The sequence below is a fragment of the Grampus griseus genome, assembly GCF_964374135.1.
Source record: "Grampus griseus genome assembly, chromosome: 20".
Classification (NCBI taxonomy): Eukaryota; Metazoa; Chordata; class Mammalia; order Artiodactyla; family Delphinidae; genus Grampus; species Grampus griseus.
Genome location: NC_139014.1, coordinates 46,645,521 through 46,667,425, shown reverse-complemented (window position 1 = coordinate 46,667,425; position 21,905 = coordinate 46,645,521). Strand labels below are relative to the sequence as shown.

Here is a 21,905-nt window from a genome sequence, read left to right as displayed (position 1 = left end):
CTTTTGAGGGAGGACAAATGAGAAATGGGTGTGGAAATAAAAGAGAATAACTTTTTAAATAAAAACAAGATAAGATAGAGATCAGTGAGGATCATGTACCAAGAACTGTGTCATTAATTCAATCCTCTGTACCTGAGACCCTCATATATTGACAAAAACAGTGACGGGACAAAGGGAGGAGATGGCATTGCTGGAGCTCAGGGGTCCAAGGTTTCCCTCCAAAAGCTGGAAGCAAAGTGGGCCTGTAGAGTAGGAGCTGGACGCAGAGAGAGGGAAGAAATATTCTGGCTTTCTCCTGCCCTCCAATCTCTTGCCTACTGTGGGCTACACCAGGCCAGAAGGCAGTGAACACAGGAGCTTGAAAACAAAAGCCCACAGGGATCAACTCCCCATGACATAGGGCAGAGCTTAGGAAGGGCTACAACTGGTTCTGAGATCAAATGGGCCAAAGATTAATTTCTAGGCAAATCAACACACACAGGCTCCAGTGTGAAGTACCCACTTTTGTCCTGTGTCTCTCTCCTTCCTTTTCCAGCCTCTCTCAATCGACTTCTTTCTCCCACCGTCCCAGCCATTTTTCTTCCTCTCTCCCAACTGTCTCTCCTTATTCCTGTTGTCTCTTCTACTCCTCCATCACTCTCTCCATACACTTTACTCTATCTCCTGTATCTAGCTCCAATTTGCTTTCCTTGATTCCACTTTCTCTGGGGTTTAAACTCCTGGCAGCGTCAGAACACAGCATCTGAATGAGATCAGGAATGTGCCGTGCCCTGAGTGCCAGGACAGACCCCAGCCCTGCACTCCACCTGCTACACTGACTTATCATCTGCCCCCCATCTGTGCCTCCCCCCAACTCCCTTTTTTCCTCTTGGCACTCTTCTTGGCTTTTCCTCTCTCCCTGCCCTCCTCCCTTTGTGGTATTCCAGCACCCCTGGCTTTCCTTTTACCTTCCTGATTGGTCCCTCTCTGCTTCCATCAATCGCTTCTGCTCCTTTCTGCTCATAAATGGTTGGTTCTCCTCAACCAGCAGAACTTAGATCTTCATTTACATCCCCTTGGTCAGATATGTGGAGCCATTCACCAAAGGTTTCCCCGCTTTGTGATTGCTCCCTAATCCCCATTCTTGGCCATCAGGAGCAGACCCTCATTCCATTCGTTCAACAAACATTTACTGAGTGTCCACCCCTAGGCTGGGTGCTGGGGATACAGAGGTAAACAAGATGCTCATCTGTCCTCAAGGTTAAGGTGCAGAGAAGAAACTATGACAATACACTATATTGGAGACACATGGACTTTTTTAAAAAAATAAATTTACTTATTTATTTTTGGCTGTGTTGGGTCTTCATTGCTGCACGCAGGCTTTCTCTAGTTGTGGCGAGCGGGAGCTTCTCTTGTTGCAGAGCATGGGCTCTAGGCGCGCGGGCTTCGGTAGTTGTGGCACGCGGGTCAGCATTTGTGGCGCACAGGCTTAGTTGCTCCGTGGCATGTGGGATCTTCCGGACCAGGGCTCGAACACTTGTCCCCTGCAGCGGCAGGCAGATTCTTAACCACTGTGCCACCAGGGAAGTCCTGGGGACACATGGATTTCTGGAGGAAAGCCAAGGAAGGTGTCACAGAGAGGGTGAGCTTTTTTTGGAGGATGAATAGGAGTCCTCTGGTACTGCAGACTGAAGGATTAGCATGGCAAAGGCACCAAGGAGTGAAACAGCACAGTGTGTTCTAGGTACAAGAAGTGGTTAAGGGGGCTTCCCTGGTGGCGCAGTGGTTGAGAGTTCGCCTGCCAATGCGGCAGACACGGGTTCGTGCCTCGGTCCGGGAAGATCCCACATGCCGCGGAGTGGCTGGGCCCGTGAGCCACGGCCGCTGAGCCTGCGCGTCTGGAGCCTGTGCTCCGCAACGGGAGGGGCCACAAAAGTAAGAGTCCCGCGTACCGCAAAAAAAAAAAAAAAAAAAAAAAGGTAGTTAGGAATTGACTAAAACTCAAGGGAGAGGACAGAAAGTGAGGCAAAGATAGAAGAGGAAAGGCAGGAGGTTTTGTTCACTCTGAAAAGGGGTTTGAACTTGACAGTAGGCAACAAAGACTTCTGGGGAGAGCGTGAGTGAGAGGTTGGACTGTTTTGTGTGGTACTCTGCCCTCCCTGTTGGGGAAGAGGAGCAGGGAGACCAGTCAGGGTGATGGTGGTCTGGACCAGAGTGGCAACAGTACAGGTGGAGAAAATCAGATGAATGTGAGAGTTTAGGAGGTCAAAACTCCAATGTTGATAACTAACTGGATAAAGGGGTGGGGGCGGGTGCAGGAGAGGAGAAATCAAGCATGACTTCCTCCTTCTGATAGGAGTGACAGGATGGCTAATAGGACCATTCACTGGGATGAGGAAGTTAGCAGGAGGAGCAGGTCTGGACACGCTTATCATGTGAGCTGCCCACCCACGCGGCAGCTGAACAGTCGGATCTGGAGCTCCAGAAAGAGGCCTGGGCTGGAAGTAATGGAAGCCTTAGAGAGGTAGAATGACGGGGACAGTGGGCCGGAGACCACCCTGGCCCGATCCGCTGCGGATCCGCGTTCTCCCTCCAGGTGGCACTAAAGCCCCGCGCTTCTGAGTCCCCTCTTCCCAGACGCGCGCTCTCTGTACTCCGAGTGTTCCGCTGCTCTGGGGACTCGCCACCCCTAGGTCGCGCCCTCCTCGCTGGGCAGGATTTAGCTGGGGATTCAAACCCAGAGCGACCTCTAGAAAGCGTGTCCTAGTCGTCCACGCGGCTAGCACATTTTTGGCGGCTCAGGGGCCTCAGGACTGGTGACGTGGTTGGTGTGACCACCTGTCCCTCGGGCCGCCTCCAGGAACCAACGTGGGGAACCGGTGTAGGGGCAGGGCCAGATAGACAGTGCCCAGAGCAGGGATGCATGGAAAGAGGACCACCAAGGCCAGACACCCGACCCGCTAGGAACGGAATTTCCTGTGCCCAAGGCCATCTCCGCGTGGGAAGCGTGTCGCGGATCCTTTAAGGCTCCGTCTCCCTGCCCTCCCCCGCCCAGGACCGGCCGGGACACCCGGGACCTGACATTTGGCGTCTCCCAATGTGGGAGCTAAAAATAACCACTGTGGGTTACTCCAGGCCATTGCTCCGCACCCACCCCGCGCGCCGGCTCGCGCAGTTTTGGGCCGCCCGAGTTCTCTCCCGGGCAAGTGTACCTGGCCCGTCCCTTCCTCTCGGACCCCGCCGTCCCGAGCCGCCGCTAAGGGCTTTGAAGTCGCTTCTTCAGTCCCGAACCTTGGCCGGGGGGCGGAGTCCTCACACTGAGGGGAACTTGGTCTCCAGGGGTCCCAGGACCCCCTTTTCAAAACTTCCGGGACGTAGGCCTGCGGGAACCCGCGGGGCGTGTCTCGCCCGGCTCGCTGACGGGCGTGGCCTCGCTGGCCTACCCTACAGCAGGTGCCAAACTCTCAGCCTCAGGGAGGGGCGTGGCCTTCTGGGGTGTGCGGGCTCCCGGCCAATGGGTGCTGTGAAAGGCGTGGCCCTGGGGAACCGCCGGGGCTGCTCTTCGGGTCTTTCCCCCGCCGGCCAGGCTCAGCCAGATCCCCGGGAGCTGCTCTCTGGCTCCTCGGCTTGTGGCTGTGGGTCCCGCCAGGCTCGCCCTCCGCACAAAGCTCCGCGACCCCCATCGCCCCCGCTCCCTCTGCCCGCCAAGGCTAGGGCCGCAGACCCCCAGTCGCCTCCCTCTCATCTACGGCAGCTCGTGCATCTCCAGTTCCTAAGACAAGATGCCGTCGGGCTTCCAACAGATCGGCTCCGAAGTAGGGTTTGGCATGCGGGGGCGGGACGCGGACACGGGTCCCGCTTTTCTCGGGCTGGGGTCGCGGTTGGGGTCAGCTAGGGGGCGGTCCTTGCGCAGACGCAGGGGGTGGGGGTGGGGGACTGGCTATTTATACCCGGGCTGGACAACCCGTGACGGTCGGATTCCAGTCCCTCCAAGAGGCAGAGTGCGTCTGGGGGATTATTCGGGGGCTAGGACAGCGGCTGGATTCTGCGAGTCCAGGGTTCGCCCCCTTCTCTAGTTGGCGGCGAGTTGCGCCGGGATCGTGGACACTCTGCCCTCAAGAAAGCAGGTCCAGGCGGGTCTTGCCCTTCAGCAGCTGTCCGTCTGTCTCGGCTCGCCCGCAACTTTTCGAGGACCGGAGGTTCTCCGTAGGCCCACCCCCACCCCCACTCTTGTCAGTCCTCCAGGACGCTGAACTTTCCCTCGCCCCACGGTTGGTGGAGGGGTAGAGGGGAGTGTCAGCCCTTCCTCCCCCAGCTCAGGTTTCCGTTTGGAGACAGTCTGTGCCGCCAGCGATCAGCCACCACCGCTACTGCACCTCATACCACCTTCCCGCCCCCATCCCCTGGGCAAGGCTCTCCCAGGCAAAAGCCAGTATGGCCCCCTGCCCTTCGTCGCAGCTTAGAGGGGGAAGGGAGGCCGGGGCGGAGACAGAGAAGGCCATAGGCCAGGAGGAATGACCGCGATGTCCTTTTGGGAAATGGCTTTCTTGAGCCTGTTGGGGGCTTCCAGGAGCCCGCGGAGAGAACCCCCAGATGGGAGGGGAGAGGACAGAGGCTGATGACGATAATGCACTTGTCACTTTATAAAACCAGCACTGTTGGGGACACTGTTAACATTTGATTTTGATTTTCACACTTTCACTGACAGGTAGGCAAATTAGGCAACATCACCCCTATCTCCCCAGTTCAGAGTGGGGCAGTGACTTACCCAAGGTCACACAAATCTGAACTCAGGTCTTTTAAGCCCAAGCCTGTCCCAAGGTCACAGAGGAATTGTGAGACCCAGGTCCTCAAACATTTCTCTGCCTACTGGACTCAAACATCAGTTTCTCCTCCATGCCCTGGTACTCTCGGGTTCTTCCTGCTCTTGTTTACGTTGAGATCTTCAAGCGACTCCTAATATGGCCCACTTTCCCTCGCCCAACATGTTGGATGGAACCCAGCATCTCAAGGCTCCTGCTGGGCCTGGGCCCCTTGAGGAAGGAAAGATGCCATGATTCCATGTGATATGCCTCCTCTCTGCTTCCGCCTGCCCAGGATGGGGAGCACCCCCAGCAACGAGTCACTGGGACCCTGGTCCTCGCCGTATTCTCCGCTGTGCTCGGCTCCCTGCAGTTTGGCTACAACATCGGGGTCATCAATGCCCCCCAGAAGGTGAGGGGCTACAGCCGGCAGAGTGGGGGGCCCAGACAAGGCAGGGGGTGTCAGGAGTGAGCAGAGAGGGAGGAGTCTGCAGGGAATAACTCCTGTGCTGTCCCCTAGGTGATTGAACAGAGCTACAATGAGACGTGGCTGGGGAGGCAGGGGCCTGAGGGACCCGGCTCCATCCCACCAGGCACCCTCACCATGCTCTGGGCTCTCTCCGTGGCCATCTTCTCTGTGGGCGGCATGATCTCCTCCTTCCTGATTGGAGTCATCTCTCAGTGGTTGGGAAGGTATGAGGCTGGAGGGCAAGGGAAAACAGGAAGGGAGCCAGAGTACCAATGCCCTAACTCTCACAGCCCCACTCTTTGCCTGCCAGGAAGAGGGCAATGCTGTTCAACAATGCCCTGGCAGTGCTAGGGGGCGCCCTCATGGGCCTGGCCAAGGCGGCTGCCTCCTACGAGTTGCTCATTCTTGGACGGTTCCTCATTGGCGCCTACTCAGGTACCCGCGGGCACTGTGGTCCCGCCCAGTGCCTTGCTCTCCTTCACTCTCCCTGGGCTTGGGGGTCAGAGTGGGCAGCTGCCCTCAGAAGCTCTCTCCTTCCCTCTGCCCAGGGCTGACGTCGGGGCTGGTGCCCATGTACGTGGGGGAGATCGCCCCCACTCACCTGCGGGGCGCCTTGGGGACACTCAACCAACTGGCCATCGTCACTGGCATCCTGATTGCCCAGGTGACTGGACCTGGCCTCATGGGAGGCTGGGAAGGGGGTTGGGGTGGGGCTCTGGGGACAGGCTGAACGGCCTGCCCTCCCTCCCACCCTTCTGCCACAGGTACTGGGCTTGGAGTCCATGCTGGGCACTGCTACCCTATGGCCACTTCTCCTGGGCATCACTATGCTGCCTGCCCTCCTGCAGCTGGTCCTGCTGCCCTTCTGCCCAGAAAGCCCCCGCTACCTGTACATCATCCGGAACCTGGAGGGGCCCGCCAGAAAGAGTGAGCTCCCGCGCCGTCTTGCTGGTGCCTGTCCTCCTCCCAGGCCCCCTCCCTGCCCTCTCAGACCTGACCCTACTCACCTCCAGGTTTGAAGCGCCTGACAGGCTGGGCCGACGTGTCTGAAGAGCTGGCTGAGCTGAAGGAGGAGAAGCGGAAGCTGGAGCATGAGCGGCCACTGTCCCTGCTCCAGCTCCTGGGCAGCCACATCCACCGGCAACCCCTCGTCATTGCAATTGTGCTGCAGCTGAGCCAGCAGCTGTCGGGCATCAACGCAGTACGTATGCAGCAGCCTCCAGGAAGGGCAAGGGTCAGGGAAGAGCCTGAGAGGAGGGAAGAAGGGAGCAAGCCCCCTCCGTTAAAATTCAGGGTCAGTCCAGCTTGGAGTGGCTGCAAGGGAGGGAGGGACACATCCCTGCCATCCCCTTTTCTTCTCGCCCACATCTAGGTTTTCTATTATTCAACCAGCATCTTCGAGACGGCGGGGGTAGGGCAACCAGCCTACGCCACCATCGGAGCCGGTGTGGTCAACACGGTCTTCACCTTGGTCTCGGTAACTACTTACCTCTGGAAGGGCCCCCACCATTGGTTTCACAACCCTGGGCTTCCTGGAGATCCAGCTCTTGGTTGGCCCCACCCACCTAACCCCTCCCACTTCCCAAGCCTTAAAGGCCCCTTGCAAGCCCTGACTCTCCCCTCAGGTGTTCTTGGTGGAACGGGCTGGGCGCCGGACCCTCCAACTCCTAGGCCTGGCAGGCATGTGTGGCTGTGCCATCTTGATGACCGTGGCTCTGCTTCTGCTGGTGAGGCCTAGGGAGAGGGAAGGGGACCCGTGGCCCAACCCGGGGGAACTGCCCCAAGGGGCTCTGTGGGCAGCCAGGGCCATGCCTCAACATACATGCCTTTGATCCTGAGGCCAGGCCGTATGCCAGGACCGTGCTGCCGAGGGACCCAGGCTGCACTTCCTCCTCTGGGTGGAAGCTGTAGCACAATCCTGGCAGCCAGGGAGGAGAGCCCCTGTCAAGCCTCAGGACCAATAATTCCTAAGGACCCAGCTCTAGAACCAAGTGGGAATCCACAGTCATAAGAGCTGGGAGACCACACGTTCCCTCTGCCCTGAATTGGCAAAGGGTGGCCAGCTGAATGTCAAATGCTCGAGGACCTATTCTAACCAAGGGTGGCCAGCCCCCCGTGAGCAGCTGGTAGGGGTAGATGCCAGTTTGCTGGGTTGAGGGCAAAGGAAGATCCAGAAAGACCTGAACTGAATTCTCCACCCTCCCTGCCTGGCCCCCAGGAGCGGGTTCCAGCCATGAGCTATGTCTCCATCGTGGCCATCTTTGGCTTTGTGGCCTTCTTTGAGATTGGCCCTGGCCCCATCCCCTGGTTCATCGTGGCCGAGCTCTTCAGCCAGGGACCCCGCCCAGCAGCCATGGCTGTGGCTGGTTTCTCCAACTGGACGTGCAACTTCATCATTGGCATGGGTTTCCAGTATGTTGCGGTAGGTCCCCTGCCCGGTACCCATCTCCCACATGGTCAGCCAGAGGATGGTAACTCACACTCACAACTAGCCCAGTTGCTTTCCAGTCAGCATTTCCCCCTTTCCCCTGCCCATAGAGTGCTGGTCTGGGGGTCACTTTGGTGGACCACGTGGGTCCTGAAGACCACCTGTTCCACCAGAATCAAAGAAGGGAACTGACCTAGATTGGATAACAACAGGTTTCTTCAGAACAAACTAGTGGCATAAATTACTTAGACTAGGAGTAATATTACAAACTTCATACTAATACTGCAAATGGCCGGGAATCCACTCTGACTTCAGTGACTCAGGATGGTAAGAGAGGGAGAAACCAGGAGAGTTGGGGTTCAGAGAATTCTTTTCTCACTAAATTCTCCCGGTAATTTCCATTGCCCCGCAAAGGAGCCACCTGCTCTGTGCAGTATCCCTGTGAAGGCTTTCGTCCCTGGCTTGCCGGAGGCCACCCGTTCCTTCCCCTCTGTCAACACCTCTTTCTCCACTTGTCCCAGGATGCTATGGGTCCCTACGTCTTCCTTCTATTCGCGGTCCTCCTGCTTGGCTTCTTCATCTTCACCTTCTTAAAAGTGCCTGAAACCCGCGGCCGGACGTTTGACCAGATCTCAGCCGCCTTCCGCCGGACACCCTCTCTTTTAGAGCAGGAGGTGAAACCCAGCACAGAGCTTGAGTACTTAGGGCCAGATGAGAATGACTGAGGGGCCAAGCAGGGGCGGGAGAGCCAGTTCTTCAACCCGCCCAGAGACCCCCTCCTTTCCTCTGCAGCACTTTAACCCTCTCTTCCCCATTACTTCCAGGGTGGAGAAACCCCCTGCAGCCTGGTGGAATTGGGAAGCTGGAGGGAAGGGTGGTCTGAGCACCCCCCTCATTCCCCTCGTGTGACTCTTGGATTATTTGTGTTGTGGTTAGGCTGTGGCCGTGGGGTGGGCCATTCTCCCTTCTCATCCCCTCCTTCCGCTGTAGCCCACCCGCACCCCGCCCCAGCTCCAGGATACTTCCGCCCCGGCCAGAGTAGGGGGATTATAGGGAGGAGAGGCTCTAAGACTGACTTTCCGGTGGGCGTGAACTGAAGCCAAGAGCAGGACTGGGGAAGAGATATCCAGTTCCTGCCACCTTGGACTCCTCCCACTCTGGCACTTTCTCTGAATTCTTGCCACAGACTCTGGGTGAAAGGGGGGGGGTCTGTCTTGTCCCCTCCAGGGCAAAGGACGCACCCCTCCCAAGGTCTAACCTCACCTCTCTCACTGCAGGCTCAGTCCTCTTGCTCGGGCTTCTGGGGTGAGAGGGAACACATGTCCACATGTGGGGAGAGGAAGGGACAGCAGGCGCCTCTCTAGACTCAGGGTTCCGGGCCCCACCCCAGCTGCTCCCCAAGGCTGCCAGATGGGGGCCCCAGCTCTTTCCTCCTCTCCCATCCCGGGAGGGTGTTGTACCCAAAGGCTTTTGACCAACTAAGGGAAAGAGGGATTTGAAAGGCTGCCTGTGAACACTGGGCTGGGAGGAGCCTTCAGATATTTTTGTATATGTTTGGAAAAGAAGGGGCAGGGAGAAGAAACTGAAGGTCTGTTGTACTAAATGTATATATATATAGATCCGTATATAAAGTTACTGTATGAGATGAGCGTCCTGTCATGAGAAGACACTCCGGGATGGGCTGAGGCAGGGACCATAGCCACCCCAACCCCCATCTCCTCTCCATCCTGCCTCAGCTCGAGGCCGCAGAACCCTCTGGATGCTGTCACTCACTCACCCCCGCGCCCCCCGCCACCTCAAGAGTTGTAGTCACTGCTTTCCTTAACGGTAGTAAATGCTCGGTAAGGTGACGCTGCAGGTGCCAGACGCTGCTCTCGGCACTTCAGGAAACACTCATTCTGCCAGCGAGGCATTAGCCCCGTTTCACAGATGGGAAAAGTCAACTTCACAGGGATGAAGGCACTTCTGCAGAGCTGTACAGCTAGAAACGTGGGCACAGGATCTGAGCGCAGGCCCTGCCGCCGCCCCCTCTACAGTAAGTTACCAGCGAGGCTCTGAACAGAAAAGAGGCAGAGACCAAGACAACAGGAAAGCCTGTTTTTGTTTTTACTGGAGGCTCAGGTGGCACATGACGGTTCATAAAATGGCTTCAGAGGTAGGGGGTAGTGGGGAAACAAAAAATAAACTGGGAGGGGAAAGAAAAACAACCAGGAGGAGGTAAGAGCTGGCTGGTTCCTTCTCAGCCTGATTTAGGGGAGGGAGTTGGTGACTCTGAACTATAAGGATGGATCCCTTCCTTTAACCCTTGGTCAGGGAGAGAAAAAAAAGCCAAAGGCTGTTGCTTTGGCCCTCCTGAGTCTCCAGGAAAAAGGGGAAAAGCTGGTGTTTCGATGTCATGAATTGTGGGAAAGCGGGGAGGGAGGTGCTGGGTAGGATCCAGGTCAGTTGGAAAAACTGGCAGATACCTGAGAGGAAGAGAGACCGAAAAATCACGACCAGCAGCTTATCACCACCCAGCCCCATCCCCACCCTCTTGGTACCTGTCCTGGGCCTGCCACTCACCAGATGGTGGCTCTGGGTGTCCTTCGAGTTGGAATCACTCCGGTATGCCAGTTGGGGGGTCCCCACTGTTGATGGGGGCCGAGGTCTAGAGAGAACAAGGGTGGCCGACTGAGACCCTCTTGTCCTTTGGAGCCCCCAACTTCAACCTCCCACCTTTTCTCTTCCCATTCCTCCCCCAGTTCACATCCACAGGCTGGTGCTGGGGCTCCCAGCAGAGCTGAGAGGGAGTCTGCAGGGGGTGACGTGGGCTCGACCGCCTCTGCTGGGGTTTCCTGGTGGGTTGGGGTGCCCGCCAGGCGTGGACCCAGCAGCACTGTCTCTTGGGTGTCAGGCTGCGTGAAACAGGGTGGGTGGGAGCAAGGCCAGGAGAAGGGGGACAAAGAGAGGGAAGGGAAAGGAAAAGAAGACAGAAGTGGGGGAAGAAGGGAGACAGGCAAGTTGGCCACAGCCTTTTCCTTCATTCTCCCCTGCCACACAGGGACAGTCCAAGGTCCTCACCTCTGGGGCTGTGGGCCGCCCGGGTCCAGGGGGCTGCTGACGTCTCCGCTGGAAGTAGGGGCGGTTTCGTGAGCGCTGGGGCTCAGGCCGGGAACCGTCAGTGGGGCCTTGGCTGGGCTTGGTCTCGCCATCCCCACTTTCTGTGGTGGGCTGCTGGGGTGGCCTGGGGTGGAAAGGCCTGGGGAGAAAAGTAGGGACCCTGAAGGGACAGGAGCCCTGTGCGGACCATGTCCCTCCCTCCCAGGGCCACCCAGCAGAGGTGGATCAGGCTGCCTCTCCATCCCCACCCCACCCCAGCAGTGCCTGCTAACCCCTGGGCACCTCAGCAGTAATTGCTCAGCTACCCAGCCCTCATGACCACTGGCTTCAGGGCCATCCCCTTCCCATCCTCCTGTCCCCATACTGGCTGGCAAAGGGGAAGACAGAGCCCAGGACAGGGAGTCTTACCTTCGATACCTGGGCCGGAATCTGGGTGGGGGTACCCGCTCATCTCCCTGCTGTTGGTCCCCCTCCAACGGGGCTCTCTCTTTGGGTTCTGCCCCATCAGTGCCCTGGGAACACACAAAGGCCCGGGTGAGCCGGGTGGCACCAGCTGTCCAGGCGTCTGCAGCTCTTCCCAGGCCACCATTCTGCTTCGTCTGGGGACTCTGGTCTCCAGCCTCACCAACTCTCGCAGCTGGTCCCCACGTTCCCAGTTCCCCTCACCTCTATGGGCGGCTGCTGGTTGGGGGGCCGAGGGCCTCGCACAAAGCGCCGTCGGTAGAAGAAGGGTGGTGGGCGCCGTCGTCTGGGCCGCTGCCCGGAGTCTTCAGCACGCTCCCCTTCGCTGCCTAGTTCTGTCCGGCCCGACGGAGCCTCTGCCACCATGGGTGGCGGGGCAGCTGGGCGGGGCCGGGGGATGAATCGGCGGAACCTACGTCGGTTGGGGGCATAGCGGCTGCCCTTCACTGGCACCCCGCCGGGCCCAGTTACATTAGCAGCTTCTGCGCCCTGCGGGGGGAGGTGGGGAGGAACGGGTGAGAACCTGCTCCAAAAACCAGTGCGCAACCTTCCCAGTCTTGCCTGAATCATTGTCTTCCCATCCTTCCAGCTAAATGCCCCTTTCCAGCTTTCCTCCAGGTCCTATAACTTCTACTTCTTTCCACCCTCCCCAGAGAAAGAGTGGCAGGTGTTTGGACCCTTCTAGGAGGGACCACATCTGCAACTGGTCCTTTTGAAATAGCTGCCACTGGACCCTCTTGAGGTTTAGCCTGGAGGTGGGGTGGGGAGGGAGAAAGAGGGCTGGCAGTAGGTGTCTGTCTCCGGGAGGGCTGATTCTGAGAGGAGAATGTGGGCACGGGCCCCGCGTGGAGAACAGGCATGGGAGTATTTGGTGAACTACAAAGAAACCCAGATACTGCTGACTGGTGACAGCGACACGTTCTTTAGGACATCCCTTGGAGTGGCCAGAACGTTAAGAATGACAAGGTCTGCGTGAGGACACAGTCCTGGTCCTACAGCCTGGGCTGCTCGGCCAGAGGAGGAGCTAGCCTGAGGAGGCCAGAGCCTCAGGGGACTTCCAGGCCACCCTCCCACGGCTTGGTGGGCTCTCCATCCCACCACAGCCCTCGAACCTTCTCTCCTTCCACGACATCGAACTCCACAGTCTCCCCATCTCCAACGCTGCGCAGAAACTTCCTCGGGTTGTTTCTTTTAATAGCTGTCTGGTTAGGGAAAGGCCAGGAGAAAGGTGAGGACAGCCAGCCGGGAGTCTCTCGCGCCCCTGCTGGGTCCACCACCCAATTTCATTCTTTTCAAAATTTTATTGAATACTTGTGGGCTGGGGCTGGAGGGTGGAGCAAGGAGAAGGCAGTCAAAGTTTAGCGGGGGAAAAGCCACAGACTAGCGGCTTTCAAACAACTGTGCAGTTCACCATGGTCCCCAGAACACACTCCCTCCTCCCCCACCCCTCAAGGATTTCAAGAAGGGAAGCAAGAAACATGAACTCAAAAGCAAAACAAAAAGCTGAGAGAGTCTTAAGTTGCAAAGTGGGTAAAACGTACTGTGCTTCTTACCTCAATCCCACTGAGAGCGCTCTCCACCAAAGCAGTGGTTCTCAAACTGTGCGTGCATCACAAACACCTGGAGAGCTTGTAAAAACAGGCTGCTGGTCCCTCCCCCAAGCCTGATTGATTCGCTAGGACTGAGGTGGGCCTGAGAATTTGGATGTCAGGTGATGCTGCTGTTGCAGGGACCACACTTTGAGAACCACTGCACCCAAGTAGCGCAAGCCTGTGTCCTTTCCCTTGGACACCGCCTGTAACTCATTCTAAGCGTGTTCACAGGTCCCAGTAGGTAGTGAGCGTGCCATGCCCAGAGGGCAACAGGTACGTTTCTTACAGAGACAACCCAACACAAGTGGGGCCAATGCAGTTAATACAGGCACCTGAGGCGGGTGGATGGGGGAACTATTTCCGGGTAGGAGATGAAAGCTGGAGAAACATGATCTGTGCTGCTAAGGATAAGGGCAAAAGCCATCAAAGAGGGCGGGTTCCTCCCCTCAGAAAGTCAACCTAGCTCTTACCTGGTGAACAAAGACATCCTCCTTGGTGTCATTCCTGCAGGATAGGATGGGTTGTTAGGGGGTGACTTTGGTAAGGCGCTCACCTCCACTGAAGCCTCCCTAGCTGCCATTCCTAAGACTTGTGGCCCCATCCTCTCCACCTTCCACGGCAGCTTGGGGTGAAACAGGGCCCAGGGAGTGAGACAAGAGCCAGCGGGGGCCCCCTGAAGCTGGTATGAAGCAAATATCCCTAAAACCTCCATGAAAAACCTGGGCTTCACGAGGAAAGGGCTGTGGGGGGAGGCAAAGGCACCTTGAAGGAGCTGGGCCAGATTTCACCTGCTGAGCACTCCACCCTCTACCCCAGGGCACCTTAGAACCTGGTGGTGCTGGGTATAACTGTCCCCAGCCAACAACCCCTCTTCCCCAAACCACATCACGGGTGGAAAATTCCACTCGGTTTCCTTCCTTCTATAGTCAAGGAGGGAGAAAGTGGGGACGGGAGTTGAGGTGCAGAACACGTTTGAGGAGGGGAAAATGGGTCAAGAACTTGCTCCAAACAGCCACAAAACTGTGTTCTCAGCCTGGAGGTGAACCCCAGGCCCCCTCTCAACACACCAAGAAATCAAGGATGAGAGAGAACATTCGATCTGTCACGACCTTGCCTATCACCCCAGTTTATCCTAGCACCCCAATGCGGGAGGGGTGAGGTCTTCCCTCAGAACCTCCCAGGAGTCCTCATTTCCAGAATTAGAGAGGGACCCTTCCCTAGAACAAGTGTTCTAGCTTTAAAGCACTTAGATCTGCACAAAGGTCAGCCTGCTAAGAGGGAACTGGGACCTCCCAGGAGGTCTGGGCTCGGCAGGGTGCCTGGGCTGGGGAAGGCCCTCTGGGAGAGACCTGGCTCCGCTCAGAATCCGCCACTACGCCCCGCCCAGTGCGGGGGCGGGGGTGGGTGGGAGGGGCTGCGGAACTGAAGGAAAGCAGCAGCCTCGGGCTGTGCTGGCGCCTCCCTTCCCCAACCCCCACCGGACGCAGTCCCATCAGGTGGGGGATTGATTCAACGAGCTAACAGCTCCGTTAGGGAGATGAGTTATGAGAGTGCTAAGTGTGCTGCCCTAAACAGGAAATGAGTGAGGATTCCAGCCCGGAGGCACAGAGAGCAGGTACATTCTGCCACAAAGGCGGCGGCAAACTAAACCAGAAGGTGACCCAGACAGGCTTGGGAGGGTCAGAACCAGGTTTGCCAACTTCTTAGATCATTAATCCTCTGCTGCCCTTGAAGATGTGGAGGCGGCTTCGTCTTGCCCACATCTGTGCTGTGGTTAAAGACTTTCAATCAGCGTCAGCTGGACATTGCAACCATGTGCCTTGGTAGGGGTAGGGATGAGGCTGGAAAGGTGTCCAGTCCCACAGGCCAGTTTGGAAGGCACCCATTCCACCCCCTCCCTGGGTTCCTCAGATACCTGTTGATGAATCCGTAACCATTCCGCACGTTGAACCATTTGACAGTGCCCAGGACTTGGATTGCTGCCAGGCAGGGATGCAGTGGGGACAGTAAGATGGGGAAAGAGATGGAGTTCGACTCAGTTTTGAGACACTCCAAAATCTAGTCTACCTCCCTATTACCTATTAAGCTTAACTTCACGCCAACCAGGTTTCACCCAGTAGCTTCAAGGCATTCTTACCCCAGTTCCACTACGTAAATGGAAGCGCCCATACAGGGGGGCTCAGGCTTTCAAAACTTCCGATTCTAAGGCACGTTCCTCACATCCTACAAATCAGGGCCCTTCACCTAGAACCGGGTACTCACCTGGTCCACGAACTTCCGCCCTCAGGTCATAACTGAGGGTCTCTCTAGCCCTCCCAGTGTAAGGGTCACTAGTGCACTTGCTTCCTGGTCCCAGAGATTTACCTAACACTAACTCGAGTCATCAAGGCCAAAAGTCTCCCGCCCCGGGGGCGTGGCCAGACCCTACCAGACTAACCACGCCCTCCCGCCCAAGAACTGCAGGATTTCCCACCAGGGGAACCCACTTCGGTCCGCTGGCCTCAGCCTAGCTAGTCCTTTGAGTCTCGAGCCAAACCGGCCTTCGGCTTTCCGGACCCCACCGGGGTCCACGATGCCCCTCCCCCAGCCCGCCGACCCCCTTAGAGCAGCCCTGGCGCGCGCCCCGCCCCTCACCCAGCACCGGCTTGTCCGCCTGACTCCGGGCCGGGGGCGCGGGGGTCCCCGAGGCCGCCGTCGCTGGGTTGCCAGGGGTGCGGGGGCCCGGCGCCGAGGGGGTCCCAGCAGCGGGGACCGAGGAGGCTGCGGCTCCGACTCCGCCAGCCCCGCTGCCTGCTTTCTGCGACTCCCCTGCGGGCACCGGAACCACCACCGCTACCACCCCTGCCGCCGTCGCGGGCACCGTGGCCGCGGGGGCCGCTGTCGCCACCACTGCCGCCTCCGCCTCGCTCATCCCGCCGGGCCCAGTACCGGCCCCCGCCGCCACCTCCTCCTCCTCCGCCGCCACCGGCCCGGCCCCTCCCCCTGGCTCGCGAACCCACTGCCAGGCTTGGTCCTCGCGCCCCGAGCCTCGCCTGCACGCCGGCAGCGGGCCCTGAGCCGAGGCCAATCGGAGCCCGCAGCCGCGGCGCGCGCAGGCCCCGCCTCCCGGCCACAGGCCAATCCTAGCGAAGCTACCCCCCCAGGCCAGCACGCCGGCCCCGCCTCCTGAACTTGGCGAGGAGGCCGAGGCCCCCGCCCGCAGCCTTGTAAGTACACCTGGGCCCCGCCCCGTTGCCGTCACGTGACCGACCACAGCCCAACCCATTGGCCGACGGCCTCTTTCCCTTCCCCCCGCCCCTTTCCACCGGCCGCGGGAAATCAAACGGGCTGGTCGCGCCCCAACCGCCACCTGGCCTCTGCACGAAGGGCGGGGCGGGGCGGGGGGCGCAGCTCCAAGGTTGCCTCTGACGACCCGGGCGGGGGGCCTGAGCCCGCAGCCTCGGTCCCGGCTGTGAGCGGCACCGCTCGCTTCCACTCTCGAGGCCACGCTTGCCCGCACAGCGCCAGGTGTGGTTGCTTTCTTCCAGCCCGTCCGACCCTCTCCCTAGAGGATGACCCACACACCCTGGCCTGCGGGATCAGCCCGCGCGGCCAGCCAGACTTTCCCAGCTCACGGTTGCTCTCACAAGCCGAGGACTCTCACACTTTAGTTTGTTTTTGAGGTATAATTTACATACAGCAAAATGCACAACTCTTCGCTGAGTTTTGATAAACGTGTTCATCCTTGTAATCAACACCTTAATCAAGGTGTTTTTCCCTCGCTCTGGGAGGTTCCCTCGAGCCCCTTCCGGGCAGGTCCAACCTCCGCACAAACCACCGCCGTTCTGATGTTTTCCACCCGAGATCAGTTTCAGGGTCCACAGTGCTGGGCGCTTTGGTCTCCGGCTAGGTGGGGTCTCCGTCTCCAGCTCCTCGCCCTCTCCCTGGCTGCTCCCTCCGCCTTCTTCCTTTTATCCAACTGGCCAGGCTCTTCGGACTCAAGGCAGTTTCGTCTGCCTCCATGTCTCTCAGGGTGACTTGGCTTCAAGTATAAGCTTACATTTCACTCCTCACTATCACTTCTTTACTTTTCTCATGGCATTTTTTGAAATATGAAATTGCTTATTTATACTATTCCTGCCCACTCCGAAACTCTTAAGCCGTGAACTCCACAGCAAAAACCGTGTAGTTATGCCTGACTCCTGGAACAGTGCCTGGCATAACACTGGCACGTAATATTGCTTGAGCAAATGAATGGTCCCCATTCCACAGATGAAAAAACTGAGGCCCTGTGCGAGGCTTGCCCCGGGTTTCTCGGGAGTCCAGGTGTCCGGCCCGGGAGACGCTATCTCTCTCCCAGAAAGATGCGGCTCCAGAAGCCGCTCTCGCCGAGGGCCGTCTCCCCGACCCGGGCAGGACGCGTATTTTTAGCAGGGACAGCACGCCCCCGGGCAGCACACGTGGCCCCAGGCTCTGCCCGGCCCCACGTGCGCTTCCGCAGCCCCGAAGTCCCCCGCCAGGCCAGCGTCCGCTTTCCAGACGGCGGCCGCTGCCAATCCCGGTGCCGGCGCGCCCTCTGCCGGCCGCTTCGGGAGGCCGCCCGCCCCGGCTTCCTCTCTGTCCTTCCACCGCTACCCCGCTAGCCCCACCGCTCCCACCCTTTCGCAGTTGAAGATTCTGTTTCCCGGGGCATCGGGCACCAGAAAAAGAGAAAAGATGCGAAAACAACTAAATCAAGGCGAGGCCGTGAAGGATAAAGAAATGACCACCCTCTTTTAGACTATTAAGGACCAACTTACCTGTATCCAGCCCTGAGCTCAAGGAATTCGAGAAGCATGAGACCAAGGCTGGGGGGAGGCAAGCAAGGTAACTCACAGTGTGACCCCGGCAACCAAAGAATCGCGTGGAAGGTACAGAGGGAGCTCAGGTGTGGACTGGTTAACTGTAAGGTTAGAAGGTGAGAGAGAGGAAGCTAACAGAAAGGGTGAGCCCTATTTGTAGTAAAATTAAAAATATGTCAGGAGATCAAGGGTGCTGCAGGAAAAGTACATTTGGCCGACAGCACCGAGACATGAAACAATACTTAGACATACAACAATTACATACTCTCTATCCCCATGGATAAGAAGTAGCAGATGCCACAGAGATTTGCAATTAATATCCCTGTTCAGTTGAAGGGTTTGTGCATGTAATTTTCTGGTTATTTAATTTCACACACACACACACACACACACTCACACACACCCCACAAGGCATACGGGATCTTAGTTCTCCCACCAGGGATCGAACCCATGCCCCCTGCAGTGGAAGCCCAAATTCTTAACCACTGGACTGCCAGGGAAGTCCCTATTTAAATACTTTTAAGTACTATAGATAACAAGGGCTCCAGGCATTCTTGTGAAAAGCCTTCCTCCTCTTACTGTCCCTCTCTTTCTGTCATTTCCTGCCCACCTGCAATCTGGCCTATCTTGTTCACTGTTAAAAATAAATAAATAAATAAAACAAAACCCCTACCTCCTAACTCTTGCTCTACACCTCTCCATCAACTTAACACAAAACTTCCTGAAGAAAGTCTCTACTGTCTCTACTTCCTCATCTTTCTTTCACACCCCACCAACCCAAACCTGGTTTCTGTCCCCACCACTCCACTGAGATGGCTTCACCAATGGTCCACACCCTCTTCTTAACTGAGACATTTGGGACCTGGTTTTGGGTTCTCTTTCAACTCCATCTGCAGAAGTGGTCCTGCCAAAGCTTCCACAGCTTCACCTTCCCCCATGCCCTGATACCTCTCCTGTGGCTTGTTCTCCACCAGCCTCAATCTTTCCTGGACTGTCTTCTCCTGTCACGCCCCTTCTATAGGTAATTTTATCCATTCCCCTGGTTTTGGTGACCATCTGCTACTGATGGCTCTTAAACCCGTGTGTCTCCAGCCCTGAGTCTTTCCCACCTTCTAGCAGACTCTGAGCCAGACATCCTCTAGCCAATTGCTTCTCAGGCTTCTGAAACGTAAGTCCTCATCCAGGCTCCTCTTTTTCCCCCTCCCATGCTGAGGTATGTCGCCACTTACCCACAATCATTCGCTAGTGCCCATTCTTCTTTGTAGAACAGTTTCCCCTGGATGCCCAGGCTCAGCACAGCAAAGGTGAAGATTTATGGTATCAAACTGAGATATGTGAAAGATTTACAAGATGCTGTTGCCTCGCTTTACCCTTAGTACCAAACACTACCAGCGACTTCCGCCTCTAACTTTCTCCTTGCTGCCCAAATCAAGGTCTATTGCTTCTTCTGTCTGCTAATACCTGCTCTCTTATTTCTCAGCTGCTACCAAGAGAGTGTTCCATACCTACAGCCCCTCCCTCTCTTGCCCCATTTGCTCTTTAGCTACTGTTAGCTCTGCCCTCTCCTTTTCCAGGTTCTGCTAGCACTCCGCCAAATCCTTGACCTTTTCTCTGCCCTCTACGTCCTGTCCTACCGACTATATCTGATATTACTTACTGCCTCCTTCTTGAAACCTCCTCCTTGTATTTTTTTAACCTAATTGCAGTAAGAGTCAATATTTATTGAGCACTAAGTATGTGCCACATGCTGTGTTAAACACTTTAAATGTCTTCAGTCATTTACTCCTTCCAGCAGCCCTGAGAAGTGGATACTAGTATAATTATCCCCATTTTCCAGATAACAAAACAGAGGAATAGTGAAGTTAAGCAACCATCCTAAAATCACACAGCTCTTGAACAAGCCAAGCTGAGAATCCAGTGCAGACCAGCCCAACTCCAGAGGCCATCTTCTTTCTTTTTTAATATTCACTTATTTATTTATTTTGGCTGCGCCAGGTCTTCGTTGTGGCACGCGGGATCTTCGTTGTGGCATGTGAACTCTTAGCTACGGCATGTGGGATCTAGTTCCCTGACCAGGGATCGAACCCGGGCCCCCTGCGTTGGGAGCTCAGAGACTTAGCCACTGGACCACCAGGGATGTCCCCCAGAGCCCATCTTCTAAGTCGCCAACCTCCTTCCACTGTGCTGGGACTATACTTTCCCATCTTCCCCAACAATCCTTTGACCCCCACATTCCCTCTAGTACTTTCCATATGTCAGGCTTTTCCTTCGAAACTAATTTTTTAAATTTATTTTTTATTGAAGTATAGTTGAATTACGATGTTGTGTTAATTACTGCCGTACAGAAAAGTGACTTGTATACATTCTTTTTCATATTCTTTTCCATTATGGTTTATCACAGGATAGTGAATATAGTTCTTTGTGCTCTACAGTAGGACCTTGTTGTTTATCCATCCTATATATACCAGCTTTTGAAACTACATTTCTTAAAAGACTGTTTCCATCACCTAGGCTCTGCTTCTTCCCTTGGGAGGGGGGAGGGGCATGAGGAAAGACACTGACATCTGCCCTGTCACTTAGTTCAATGGACCCTTTTTTTACCCTTGTTCCTCCACCTCTGTCTATGTGACAGATGTAACTGGAGACCATCTCCTTCTCAGACTTCTTCGTGGGCTCCTCAAGCTTTTATTTGCTAGAGTCCCCAGTTCTTCTGTTCTGACTCTGTCACCTTTGGGGAACTTGTCCACTTCCACTGCTTCAGCTATGACCTGTTACAGGTAGAATTGTGTCCCCCAAAATATACGTTGAAACCCCAACCCCTGGTACCTGTGAATGTGACCTTATTTGGAAATAAGGTCCTTGCAGATGAAATGAAATCAAGATGAAGTCATTGGGCTGGGCCCTAATCCATATGACTGGTGTCCTTATAAGAGGAAACTACCACGTAAAGACAGACACATAGGGACAATGCCATGCGATGACAGAGCAGAGATGCAAGTGCTATAGCTGCAATCCAAGGAGTGCCTGGGCTACCAGAAGCTGCAAGAGGCAAGGAAGGATCCTCTTTTCAAGACTTGGAAGAGAGGGCAGCCCTGCCAACATCTTGATTTCAGACTTCTATCCTATAGAACTCTAAGAACAAGTTTCTGTAGTTTTCAGCACCAAGTTTGTGACACTTTGTTACAGCAGCCCTAGGAAATCAATAAACAACCCAAACACAGATGACTCCCCAGTCTATGCCACTAGCCCAGACCACCCTCCCGAGCTCCAGATCTGTGATGCCCAGCTGCCAACTGGAACTCTCCGGGGTCCCCTGTCTCGGGAAAGGGCTCCAGTATATCTGGCTGTGGTGATATGCACTCTGCTGTGCTTACCTGTTTCATGCCCTCAGCATTTCTCACCTGCATCCTCCAAAATTACCCCCCTCCCATCCACTTTTCACGAAGCACCCCACAAGCAAAATAGCCTCCCAGTCATTCTGTCCTAACCCTGCCTTTATTTTCACTGCAGTATTTATCAGTACCTGATATTTTCTTGTTTTTAATGTATATAAGCTTGGGTTCTTGGCTGGCTTCTTCACTGCTGTATTCTAAGCATCTAAAACTGTACCTGGCATCTGGTAAGTGGCCAGTAAAGAGCTGACTGAATGAAAGAAGAAAGCCAGAAAGATCTTTCTAAAATGCTTTTTTTTCTCAGTACAGATCTGTCGTCACAGAAAGTTCTAGCAGACAGCACTGTTACACAACGCTCTCTTTCAACCTCAACTTCCATGATACTAAATCCGTTCTCAAAGTTCCAGGGATTCCCTGTTTGAATTAACTTCACTGACATTTATGGAGTACCTTCCTCCGACCATGTGGTGGGGAAGGCAGGGTGGATGGAATGATCACCACAGCGCTCCTTAGCAACTCTGTGTGTCTTCTAAAAATAGTTCAGGTGGGGAATTCCCTGGTGCTCCAGTGCTTAGGACTCTGGACTTCCACTGCAGAGAGACTGGGTTCGATCCCTAGTCAGGGAACTAAGATCTCATAAGCCGGGCGGTGCAGCCAATAAATAAATAAATACATAAACAAATAAAAATAGTTCAGGTGGTTTACAATAAAATATGCCTGTTCATTTATTTCCTCAACAAGCATTTAGTGAGCACTTTCTGTGCGCCAAGGTGCTATAAAAGGTGCTGCGAAGACACTTATTCAGTGGTGAATAAGACACTCCCTGCCCTCACACCACTTACAGTCTAGTAAAGGAGGTGAT

The 21,905-nt window shown here is 55.8% G+C and overlaps 2 protein-coding genes across 2 annotated transcripts; one reads left to right on the top strand and one right to left on the bottom strand.

Moving 5' to 3' along the window:
- The first annotated feature begins 3,527 nt into the window (after positions 1–3,527).
- SLC2A4 (solute carrier family 2 member 4) lies at positions 3,528–9,321 on the top strand. Its single transcript, XM_082679258.1, has 11 exons — positions 3,528–3,794; positions 5,077–5,193; positions 5,302–5,474; positions 5,561–5,685; positions 5,799–5,914; positions 6,015–6,177; positions 6,264–6,451; positions 6,623–6,727; positions 6,876–6,977; positions 7,469–7,672; positions 8,200–9,321. Exons 1-11 carry the CDS (start codon positions 3,762–3,764, stop codon positions 8,401–8,403), a joined length of 1,530 nt encoding a protein of 509 aa, XP_082535384.1. The 5' UTR covers positions 3,528–3,761; the 3' UTR covers positions 8,404–9,321.
- Positions 9,322–9,770: 449 nt separating this feature from the next.
- On the bottom strand, positions 9,771–15,742 carry YBX2 (Y-box binding protein 2; the record flags this gene model as incomplete). The annotated part of the gene is made up of 9 exons (XM_082678324.1): positions 9,771–10,143; positions 10,241–10,325; positions 10,739–10,916; positions 11,186–11,289; positions 11,444–11,728; positions 12,352–12,441; positions 13,302–13,335; positions 14,747–14,810; positions 15,466–15,742. The coding sequence occupies 8 exons, from the start codon at positions 15,740–15,742 to the stop codon at positions 10,275–10,277; spliced, it is 1,083 nt and encodes a 360-aa protein (XP_082534450.1). The 3' UTR covers positions 9,771–10,143; positions 10,241–10,274.
- Between the last annotated feature and the right edge of the window lie 6,163 nt (positions 15,743–21,905).

Excerpts from the sequence above, each read along its gene's own strand:
- SLC2A4 (XM_082679258.1), top strand. The coding sequence starts at position 3,762 with ATGCCGTCGGGCTTCCAACAGATCGGCTCCGAA. Across the intron at positions 5,475-5,560 it reads ATCTCTCAGTGGTTGGGAAG|GAAGAGGGCAATGCTGTTCA; the intron begins GTATGAGGCTGG and ends TTTGCCTGCCAG. Across the intron at positions 5,686-5,798 it reads CCTCATTGGCGCCTACTCAG|GGCTGACGTCGGGGCTGGTG; the intron begins GTACCCGCGGGC and ends CCCTCTGCCCAG.